The sequence below is a fragment of the Cantharellus anzutake genome (genome assembly GCF_015039405.1).
Source record: "Cantharellus anzutake strain C23 chromosome Unknown EI90scaffold_13, whole genome shotgun sequence".
Taxonomy (NCBI): domain Eukaryota; kingdom Fungi; phylum Basidiomycota; class Agaricomycetes; order Cantharellales; family Hydnaceae; genus Cantharellus; species Cantharellus anzutake.
In genome coordinates, this window is record NW_024066963.1 from 1,315,592 (window position 1) to 1,326,090 (window position 10,499).

The window sequence follows — 10,499 nt, forward strand, 5'->3', positions numbered from 1 at the left end:
AAGCTTCGCGGGTCATCTTTTCTGGGCATCAGGTGCCAGTTCAATTGATATTACTTAACATTGCAGTCCTACGCACAACGAAATAAGCCCAGTATGACTCTTGATCCGCTCCATCGCAAAATGAAGACAGTAGCCGAGGGAAGAGGGATTGATTTGGATGTTAAACCACCTGGCTGATATCGACGATAATCGGGGCCTTCATCTTGCCCTGGATAAGAAATCGAGTTCCATCTTTACTAGCCTGGGGAAGGTAAAAGTCACTGAATAGCGCAACGACACTGCGACACCTATTGTCCTCCACATATATATATCGATCACCATACCAGGCCCTTGCAATGTACTCGAGATCCACATTATGAACCACTTTTTGGTTGATTACTTCGTGATCCCGAAGCAATCGTAAAGTGAATTTAATTATCCCATTGAAAAAGATTTCGTGGTCGTACTGCCGCCCTTTGGCCCGGGGATTGAAGCAAAACATTAATGGGACTCTTCCTGCTGCGTATGAATAGGTTTTTGTCCAATCAGCCCGTGGGTGAAGGTCGTAAAAGGGGCACTTCAGCCAGGATTCATCTGAGTTGTACCTGGACAATGACGAGTTGGAAGTTTGTCCACAATTCACATCCACTTCCGGGATCAAAGGAATTGCAGAGTGAAGAAATATGGGGTCCGGGATGGAATATGAGTAAGGGGGGGCAACCCCAGTGTTGATGATCCACTTGTCGAAACCTTGTGTGCGAAATCGTGCGATCAATTCGCCTGAATATGTTGACCAGACAAAAGCATCATGAGCATCGTAAGCGCAGACATATCGGCCTCCAGGAGAGAATCCAAGCGATTGTCGCAAAGGAAGGGAAAAGTGTTTGGAAGACTGAGCAGTGGAAAGCGGTGCAAGAAGCTGAATGGATGGATTGCCCAAGACACACAAGAGTGCTGTGTTCTCGTACCAAACATCTTTAAGATTTCGTGGGACCCGTACAACAAAACATCCATTGTCCGACACTGTGGTTAGAGGAGGGTAATGACTACTGGGAAGCATGCCAAGCTTCACCGAAGGCATTCCATGGCTGAAAATGGCAGCGTTTCCTTGAGTATCTTCAGTGGCAATATGGGCATTACCACCGTGGATAAATTCAATCCAAGCAAGAGGATAGGAAGAATCACTCTGGAATCGACAGATTGTGCGTGGATTGTCGATGTCAGCTACTTCAATAATACCACTCCCAAACCCAAGCGCTACGCGATGGCCATCACTTGAGAGCGCTGCACAGGTCACAGTACCATTGCGAACATTGTCGTTACAAAACTCGGCTTCATAATTGGTCTCCTGTCCACTGTTCTTCCTTGGCAATTTAGCCACCTCCACCTCCATCACCCTTCGAGCTCTGTGTGCATCATCACTCAAAGGAATTAGGCCACCGGCGAACTCGCCGGAGACGCTGAAGATTCGAACAGGGTCTGAGAGATGACCATAATATTTGTAGATGGATGATGATGTTGGAGTGAGTGGAAGGCCGGATCGATAAGCATGCCATGGGGAACTGCTAAAGAGTTTCTGAGCATCATGGATGACAGAGGTTGACTTGTAAAACAAAGTGACATCACATCATTGAAACACTCGAAATACAATTCATTCAGGGCTCACCTCAAATTGACCCCAATCACGAGGAATATGCAAGTTTTGTGTTCCTTTACTCTTCACTGCAAAGAAGGAGAGCAAGTTTTGCGTCCAGAACTGTTCAAATTCTCTCTGCAATTCATTTGACTCTCGTGAAAAGAGGAGTGAAGGGTCCAAGTGTCGGAACAGCTCCGTAAGTGCATAGTCGACATGGTCGGATTTCGGAGTCTTGCTCATAGACTTCCACTTCTTTCCATCTCCCAAAGGAAGTTCAGTGGGGAGACCCAACTCATTCCTTTTGATGACACCATTCACAAATTGAAGGAGCCGCAACCCAATTGAATAACCTTTCTCGTCACTAACAAAGAATACTTTGTCCTCCTCCTTACCAATGGGAATCCCTGTGATGAATTCCTTCACCGTTGCGTGGTAGAATTTGACAGGCATTTTGTTCGTTGGAGGTAGATCGACTATTGAGCTGATGGGCTTGAGTATTGAGCGCACCTCATGCTCAGAAAATGTTCCAAGGAGCTCTGATATTTCATACACACTGAATTCCCGCCGTGGGACAATCATCATCCTAACGACCTCACGGTACTTCTCTGCGATGCGTGGATTAACTTTTGTGCGCTGGCCTAAATAGGCCCGTCGCATTATTCGCAAGTACTCTGAGTTCAGATCCTCAGGTGCATCTGTGAGATTGAGATAGTAATCGAATTCGGATTCTAGCACGGAACCGCATTGAATCTGATAGCGGACGTCACGTATCCGGGTTGAGGCGATAACGGGCAAGCCACGGCAAGCTGAAGAGAAGGCATCGATATCCTCCTTGGTCGGTTTCCAGGGTGACTCCACGATACAGTCCTGAAGCCCGTTCACGACCATACGACGGATCGTGTGGAAATTCTCGTCTTCCGCAATCTGGTCCATATCAGCATGAGCGATCGAAAGATGATAATCAGCTTGAGCCCAAGCGGAAATCACTTGCGGCTCCGGACGGCAACTGACGAGTATGGCAAACGTCGAAGGCAGCTCATCAAGCAGAAGAACTAGCCTCATCAAAGACGCAAGCACCTCTGGATTCCCGCACTCATCGAGTCCATCTAATACGATGACAGGCCGACCCTTTCCTGAAGACAATATACCCCCGAGTTCACGCATAGGATTGATGATCCAAGCTTTCACCTCTTTCTCTGCAGCAGAACCATCAATACTGCTGAATGAAACCGGATCCCGAAGTTGCCTGATAAGCAAGCTCTTGTACTCCGCATTGAATGCCGCAAGCTGTCGGGCAAGAGTGGAGGGGAAGCGCTCAATCGAATCGAGCCCTGTTCCCTCTTGGTTCTTATCCCAGAAGAAGGATGCTGCAAGAGTGCGTTGCTTGTCGAGCGTGGAAGCCACACTCATAGATATCGCAGTTTTCCCAGTTCCGGGCGAACCACGCAGCCAGACAAATCGGTTTTTAGGGCCCCCCAAGTACTCGAGAATTGAGCCGCGAATTTTGTCCCGAGTGGTTTTGAGGCATTCTGACTTGCTCTTCACACGGTAATATTCGGCATTTGCTTTGGGCAGTTTTGAAAGCTCATCTGAAAATGGCACTGAGACGAAGAGTCTAAAAACCAAGCAAAGAAGACGAACAATCCACCGACGCTTGAATCGTATTGAGAAGGTTTAAAGTTGTTGCCGCCGTCTACAGGAGACACTCCATTAGTTGAAGTTTATCGGCATGAATACAGATCTTACGAACAGCAAACCGGGAGAGGGCTACACTGATGCACATCCTCACGTCATCTATGCTCTGCGCTAAAGGGCCCGCATTGAATATTTTCTTGAAGAGATTTCGATTCTGACTCTGGAGTGACTTGATCCTCTTGAACTGTTCTTCCAGCGCCCTGTCAACAGTGTTTGAGATCTCAATGAATGAAAGATCGGAATGGCATTCACATACAAATATAATTCCTTCACTAGAAAAATAACTTCGGAAGGTATCGGTCCCGTCCACAGTTGGAGTGGCTGCAACATGGTGCTGTATGCACTTTGCACATCATCATTCAGCCCTTTGAGGGCTTTGTTATTGCCGCTGACATTCTACGTGAGTGAAGTAAATGTGAGGGATGAACTGTGAAAACCATATCCGAACCTCGTAAACCTGAAGTAGCATGAGAAGTGAGTCCGGAATGTTGGGGAGGAACGGGACAGGCGAGAATTTGAGAGCGGAGGATGCGGTTTGGAGAATGAGTCTGGTGGTGCTAATGATGCTTTCCTTTTTGCCATCCGACGGGCCAGCTGACGATGATGGAGTCGGCTCTGACGCAGGTACAGGTAGGTTCATCCCTGCATTTTCCAGTTCTGTGCGGACACCTGCACTATTGTCGTATGGGGCCCAAGGGTTGGGACTTGCGCAAGCAGTTTCGGAGGGCGATAGTGCCGAGGGGGGAGATAGGAATCGGTCCGAATGAGCAGGAGATGACGGTGTGGACGGACTGGGGACAGGGACAGGCGTGCCCGATCGGCTACCACTGTTGGGGTTTGAATGCCAGGACGTGACTTCTATACGTGGCAGCCGAAAGGACGGAAAATCGTCAGAGGGTGACCGTGGTGGTGCAATCTGTGGATGTTGGAGATAAGATCCCGACAATCCGTCATGCCAATCACGGTGAATTTCGCTGAGAGTCTGTGAGCTGGTGGCATGGTTTTGTAGCGATGAGACCAAGGTGTGCGATTGCGAATCACTGACAGGTAGCTCAGTCACACGTTTCGGCCAAGGCATCCAGAACTTCCGAGGGTCACCGGAAGGTCCAAAAGCGGGCGCCGGTCCAGGAACCCCAGGATAAGGTCCAACTGACCCGCTACACCAATCACGAGGAACGTCGCGGCCTTGGAGAGCCTGGGGGTCAGTATGAAGGACTTGATGTGATGGCGGATGACTGTAAGATGGCCCAGGCAGCGTCATCACACTGCTTAGGGGGTAAGAATCACTAGAAGTAGTTGTGGTTCCGTGAGCCACAACATACGCTCCATTATGCCAATCATGAAGACTGTTGTCGCCGGTTTGTCGGGTCTGCGAGTTGGCAGGATGGTACTGGGAGGGGTCAAGTGATGAAGATGGGGCGGATGGTTGTTGCTGATTATCGTCGGGTGCCATAGGGGAATGTCGCTTTGGTGGATGAGGTTCCGGCTCATAGGTAGAGTGTCGTCGTTTTCGGCGGTCCATAGTGCGAGTGTCGATGTGAGCTAAAGCAGGGGTCAGAGGGTAAATAGATTATTTATCTCTCCACCCACTACTTCGTATATAGTTAGAGATTTATTCCAAGCTACTAATAGGCGCGTGATTTGAGCTAATTTAGCTACGGCAGTGCACCACAGTGAAATGCGTGGCTCTTGGATTGAGGCACCTTATTATGGCATTATATAGTTCCTCTGCCACCCATCGAATTAGAGTTCGTCGATCCGCAGTCACGTACTAGGCGCGGCGGCGCTTAGAGACACAGAACTGAATGACACCCGGATGAGGAATACATTGTCGCAATTGGGAAATACAGGTGCGACAGGAACATTGAGTGAATGCACGCCATTGGTGTCGGGGCTCGAGTGCGATGACGGCACGCCCCGAAGTGTCGTGAAGACTGGACAGTGATGACATAAGACACACCCCGAGATATGACACCGCTGAAAGGCGGAACCCATCCCATTTTCGAAATCGACACCCAAAAACGGTCAACCCAACACATAGAAAAACATAGGGTTATGGCAGTTCCAGGGCCGGGGTCGGACAAGATGACAGTAGGTATATTTTCGGAGTAAATAATTGTAAATACATGATTTCGTGCTCTCACCTTATTTTTGTGTATTTATCTCGACCCCTGCCCTTGGCGCTCTCACGAGCAGCCTACAGTCTGCAGGTTAAATATCCGGAATAAACAACAACAACAACAGTGATGACACAGGTTCTGTGATAACGCACGGGGGAGGATGAGTGTGGACCTGCTGACCGCAATTTCTCGAGACTCGCGCGGGACATAATGTTTTACAGTCAAGGATGGCGGTCGGCATAACATAACAAGCACTCTTTGATAAACTGCGAAGCGAAGATATATTACTGCACAGATCTAGGTTGGATGGAGGGCGCTGGCCCCTTCTAGAGGGACATCCAAGGCTCTAATTCATAATGAAAGGTGGGGTGCCACGAGCACAGTGAAAGAGGCCGGAAATAAATTCCATGCACATTCAGCAGTTCTTGAAAGCTTGAATCTATGCTAGCGGAGAGAAATACTGCATAGCTTCACACATGGCTTCCGGATCATGAAACACATTCTTATCTTCCTGACCGGTCAAGGAGGCAAGAAGGGATCTGACGGGAGAATCACCAGCTCCTGTGACGTTTGCCGCCGACGTATTCTGTAAGCTATGAGCCAGGAAATGTTGGAAAACTAGATCATCCCCTTTGCTTTTTCTGTTTACGACTAGATGTTTGTTCAGATCGGTGCTAGTGGAGAGCCAGGCACCTCGAATTGCTTCTTGTGGACATGAATGCATAGCAACAAAGACGCCTGGTGGACAGATTTGTATAATCAGACAATCTTTCTTGTATTGAGGACGCCAACACTTACCTTCAAATCCACATTTGGCGATAATATGTTGGAAGAAAGGCAGCAACTGGATTGTCATTTGTTTCACTCCTTTCTGGGCCAAGAACTCCGAACTAGGCCGACTTCTAGCCAATCGCACAATCTCTTTGCTGAAGTTAGGCCTCAGTTGGAAGTGATCAGTGGTTTCAAACCAACGACGAAAGACTAGCATCGGAGGCTTGCTCTGGGGGGGTCCCGAATACATCGGAAGAAGTGTTCCAGTTCGCAAGTGCTGGAAGGATCCAAGTAGACTTATCAAAGTGGGTCCAAACCAGACTATTGCAAGTCGCTGTTTTGGATGGATGTAGCTTACTTGGGATATTACGTTTCGAAGCGCATTACACCAAGTCAGATGTGGTGTCCGAAGTTAAATTACCATCCGACGCCATAATGTTTGGATCGGAGGCTTGAAGCGCCTTGGAAAGCTGAACTCGTAGGGAGGCCCTCCTTATAATAGGTGGAGAAATGAGTGAACGGAGAACGTATCCAGAGCTGAGAAGTCTGACACTCCACCGGCTGGCGTCAAGCCCATATTCAAATCGAATTGGTTATAGACTATCGGAGAACGAGCTCAGTTGCTCTAGTCTTAGCGATTTCTCTTGCAGAAGCGTTGCGCTGTCTTGCCGACTCTGACTGCCATTTCGGCAGCGCTTGGGAAACCCTTGAGAACATACAAATTCTCTTTGCGAGAACCACTACCTTCCTATTACGGAAGAACACCGGCCTCAAAATCTGAGGCCAAAAAGTCCCCTGAAAGCGACCCAGTAGCCCCCTACAAGGCTATTATGCCAATGGGCACTGGTCCGAGAAGGGGCTAGGAGTCGGGTACCTATGGATGTACCTCGGATGTAGTTCCCCAGTACCCCGGGTAATCCCGAAAAGGATTAGGCCTAAAAGAGCCATGAAGCACTACCAAGTGCCTCTCGTCCCACTCTCGTAAAAATGGAGGCGCACCAGAAACGTGTGTTACCCGAGAGCGACTCCTAAATAACTACTAACAACTACATTATGTAGTGGTTCCCTCCCACGCCGCAGGTGCACGTACTACCCAAGGCCCTACTCTTGCCCCACCCCGTGTTATGTTCCGGGTCCCTGCTAACACCGACGACCCCCTCCGCCTGATACCGTATGTCATCTAATCAGCGCTTATCCCAACCAGTTTCCTGGCTGGTGTCAGGCAGGACGCAGGGTGTGTGCGCACCACTGCGATTGCAGAGACGCAGAGGGAATCCGCGAGTATTCGTCAAGTGGGTTGACTTGATATAGTAGCGATGCCTGTACACGTTCCAGGATCAACGGGAGTCGAGTCCGAAGGGAGAAGGGAGCTTTTTCAGGAACAAAAAGTACAGTTGCAGCTGGAGACGTGGACGGAATGACACAATGCTGTCCATTGCACTCAACATGCCGATTGGGGAGAGGTTTGAACAGAGATCGACTCTGGAACGTACGAGAAAGGTGGGTGTACCGATGTATACATATGGAATCCGGAACCCCAAAAAAAATCCAGTATGCTTTAGGACGGAGAAAAGAAACTGACCATCATGGATTCGTTGTATAGAGGCTGCTTCAGCTTGGATTCTTTTTGGATGAGTATTTCCAAAAGTTCGTTCTTTTGATTGAGGTGGAATGCCAAGAGCCTTGGCCCTGCAATATCCAATACCTGGAACGACTCTTGCCTTCGATGGTTATCACCTCATCCGGGACGACGCACAGACGTGATTCCCCAAAAACCCCATCGGCAAAGTCGGTAGATTTTCGTTCCACTTAGCTTCAACTGTGCCTGGATCTGATTTCACAACCGCAATAGCGTTGGGAGCGTGTTGAGGTCGTGTCGCGAATCGAAAACCCTGAAGACGAGTGCGGCAATATCCGGGCCGAGCAAGCGGCTGCAATGTATTTAGCAAGAACTATGTAGTGGCTTCGATGGCATGTGGATTTGCTCCACGTTGTGATTGACTCCGAAATGAGGAAGCGATTGGAATTGCAAGAAACGCCAAACTCTCCAACGCTTTCTTCATAGAAAGCTCTATACTTATGGAGATGATATCACAACTGAGTAATTTTAACGCCTCGTAGTACATGCCCAATTAGTCTTCCTGCTATGAACTGCCTTGCATGTCCTGCCCCTTGTGATTTCCATCATCACCTTGCCTGCTGGCGACTTGACCACGTCCTTCTCCTCCTGGTGGTTTGACCGAACACCGTCGAGATTTCAGACCATTTGAACCGCGCGGTCATGTCAAACTTGTTTGTATCATTCCGTTACTGGATTCATGGTATGTGCTCGAGCTATCGGAGATGTAGAAGGGGCCTTGCGATGATGGCTTACGGAGGATATTACCATGTTGCTCTATACAGGATTCTTTTTCTGCTGTTCGGTCGTCATACTAGTGATATCGTCTACACTTGCATCGCACTTCTTGCCGCAACATCGTAAGTTTGATCGACGACCAAGTGCCGGGCGATCCTAACCCAAGCTCGTCTGAAAAACACACTAGAGGGCCTTCTGATACTCTCCATTGTTGCGTCGGCACTCACCATATTCATCCTATTCTTGCTGTCAGTCTATTATGCGACTTGGGGATACATACCAGTTCCGAATGCTCATGTGTTGAGATATTCATATCTCAATTTTGTCATTTCAGTAATGGCGGTCCTCAGCCCCAGTTCGAATTGTCTGCGATCCTTCTTTTGAGTTGGCTGTGGCTTGGTAGGCTCTCCCTGGAGGAATGAGTGACGCGACGGTTATTCACCCCCCCTTTAATTTTCTCCTAGGTCTTGGCGCATACACTGGGTAATTCCCCTTCGTCTTGTTGGACCCCAAGCTCTTACGTTATGTACCTTGCCTGCCAGAGATTACATCGGAGATACCCAATGCTATCTTCTGACGGGAACTATATCCGCATCTGGGAAAGACTGTAAGCCTGTCGATATGTACTACCCCCGTATAGAAGTTAATTATGGATCGATCAGACTCAAACAAGGGATTCTGTCAGCAGATCAAAGTCATTAACGCGTTTTCCTGGGCGCTGTTCGCCGTCAGTGAGTTATTCCGCCTTCTTACCCAAAAGCTCGACGATAGACCTATGTTTCCACCTCTGAGCTAACAAACACTTCATATACTGTCTAGTGTCTGCTTACTGGGTACTTGTGTACTTCATCGTTGGCTTCGTCGAGACTCGAATTCCGTACATATGGGAAGGGAACATCGACGACGTTTACTTTCCCGACGAAGAAAGAGCCGTGTATCCGGCCGGTATTCGAGGCCCAGGGCGTTTGGGTGGCGGTGCCTATCCAGCGGGTAACGTCGTTCAGACAGGACCCAATAGCCAAGGGGTGTATCCGCTGCCTGGACACCAAGTAGTGGTTGCGACCGATGGGAGTGGACAACAGCAAAGTGAGTTTCTTTTCTTTTTCTTTTTTCTTTTTTGGCTAGGTGTCTAGTGCGGATACGATGCGTTATTGTTGATATGGGATTCATCGCGCCTTCCTCTAGTCACGCAAGTCCCTATTGGATTTTCATGATGATTTAAAAACCCGTCCGAACCCAGCCCGTACAGCCAACGATTCACCCCATTGCGGTCAAGGAAATTCCTCCCCGTTCGTGTCCTTTGTATTTGTGTTGTTTTCATTTGTTCACTTGTTTTGATCCCTGTCATACTTTGCGAGTCGTCTATTGTCCGCGTTTGGCTGCAGGGTCTTCCTCAAGACACGATCTGCAGTTCCCCTATATATATATACACAACGACTTCTTGATGTTCATAGGGTGCGTTGTTGGCAGTGTTGTCAATTGCGCGCTTCCCTTCCAAGTTCATTTGAAATTTGATGGCGCGGCGCCTGAGCGGTCAACGTTGATCCGAAAGCCATGCAGGTAATATCATAGTCCCGCCACACAGGATGAGCCCAGGATACACAACGGCAAGCCGCGGCAAAGAGGTTCCAATAAGATGATGTCTTGGTCACGAAGAGCTTCTGTGTGAAGAGAACATGCTACGACTGCTGAAGGGGGACTTGGGGGGGAGGGGGTCATCGGAGGCACTGTTTCTCCAAGGGAGTCCAGAATCCTAGGCAAATTGGATGAAGGGAGGAACATTGCATGCGTGTTGAATGACAAGGACTGCATATACAAGGCGAAGTGTATCCATATCCATTCCTTTCTCTTTTCCTTTTCTGGCTCGGGTTATACGAAGGGTAGACTTTCTGAATTGATGGCTGGGGTGATGAACATGGGGCATCGGAATACTTATAGTAAT

General features: G+C 48.8%; 5 protein-coding genes across 5 annotated transcripts; 1 reads left to right on the forward strand and 4 right to left on the reverse strand.

Annotated features, from left to right (window-relative positions):
• Nucleotides 1-35: 35 nt before the first annotated feature.
• On the reverse strand, nt 36-3,747 carry EI90DRAFT_332295 (uncharacterized protein). The gene is made up of 5 exons (XM_039067495.1): nt 3,567-3,747; nt 3,366-3,510; nt 3,257-3,308; nt 1,646-3,204; nt 36-1,582 (listed from the first exon to the last, which is right to left on the reverse strand). The coding sequence occupies exons 1-5, from the start codon at nt 3,638-3,640 to the stop codon at nt 161-163; spliced, it is 3,252 nt and encodes a 1,083-aa protein (XP_038918688.1). The 5' UTR covers nt 3,641-3,747; the 3' UTR covers nt 36-160.
• EI90DRAFT_332284 (uncharacterized protein) lies at nt 3,457-4,920 on the reverse strand. The gene is made up of 2 exons (XM_039067494.1): nt 3,563-4,920; nt 3,457-3,510 (listed from the first exon to the last, which is right to left on the reverse strand). Exon 1 carries the CDS (start codon nt 4,830-4,832, stop codon nt 3,690-3,692), a length of 1,143 nt encoding a protein of 380 aa, XP_038918689.1. The 5' UTR covers nt 4,833-4,920; the 3' UTR covers nt 3,457-3,510; nt 3,563-3,689.
• A 949-nt stretch (nt 4,921-5,869) lies between these two features.
• Nucleotides 5,870-6,451, reverse strand: EI90DRAFT_3014697 (uncharacterized protein; the record flags this gene model as incomplete). The annotated part of the gene is made up of 2 exons (XM_039056810.1): nt 5,870-6,168; nt 6,229-6,451. 2 exons carry the CDS (start codon nt 6,449-6,451, stop codon nt 5,870-5,872), a joined length of 522 nt encoding a protein of 173 aa, XP_038918690.1.
• A 669-nt stretch (nt 6,452-7,120) lies between these two features.
• Nucleotides 7,121-7,684, reverse strand: EI90DRAFT_3048471 (uncharacterized protein). Its single transcript, XM_039059623.1, has 2 exons — nt 7,261-7,684; nt 7,121-7,207 (listed from the first exon to the last, which is right to left on the reverse strand). Exons 1-2 carry the CDS (start codon nt 7,379-7,381, stop codon nt 7,137-7,139), a joined length of 192 nt encoding a protein of 63 aa, XP_038918691.1. The 5' UTR covers nt 7,382-7,684; the 3' UTR covers nt 7,121-7,136.
• A 478-nt stretch (nt 7,685-8,162) lies between these two features.
• EI90DRAFT_3048476 (uncharacterized protein) lies at nt 8,163-10,011 on the forward strand. The gene is made up of 9 exons (XM_039059624.1): nt 8,163-8,522; nt 8,605-8,679; nt 8,745-8,805; nt 8,892-8,956; nt 9,022-9,040; nt 9,100-9,164; nt 9,220-9,288; nt 9,377-9,643; nt 9,743-10,011. The coding sequence occupies exons 1-9, from the start codon at nt 8,483-8,485 to the stop codon at nt 9,769-9,771; spliced, it is 690 nt and encodes a 229-aa protein (XP_038918692.1). The 5' UTR covers nt 8,163-8,482; the 3' UTR covers nt 9,772-10,011.
• Nucleotides 10,012-10,499: the final 488 nt, after the last annotated feature.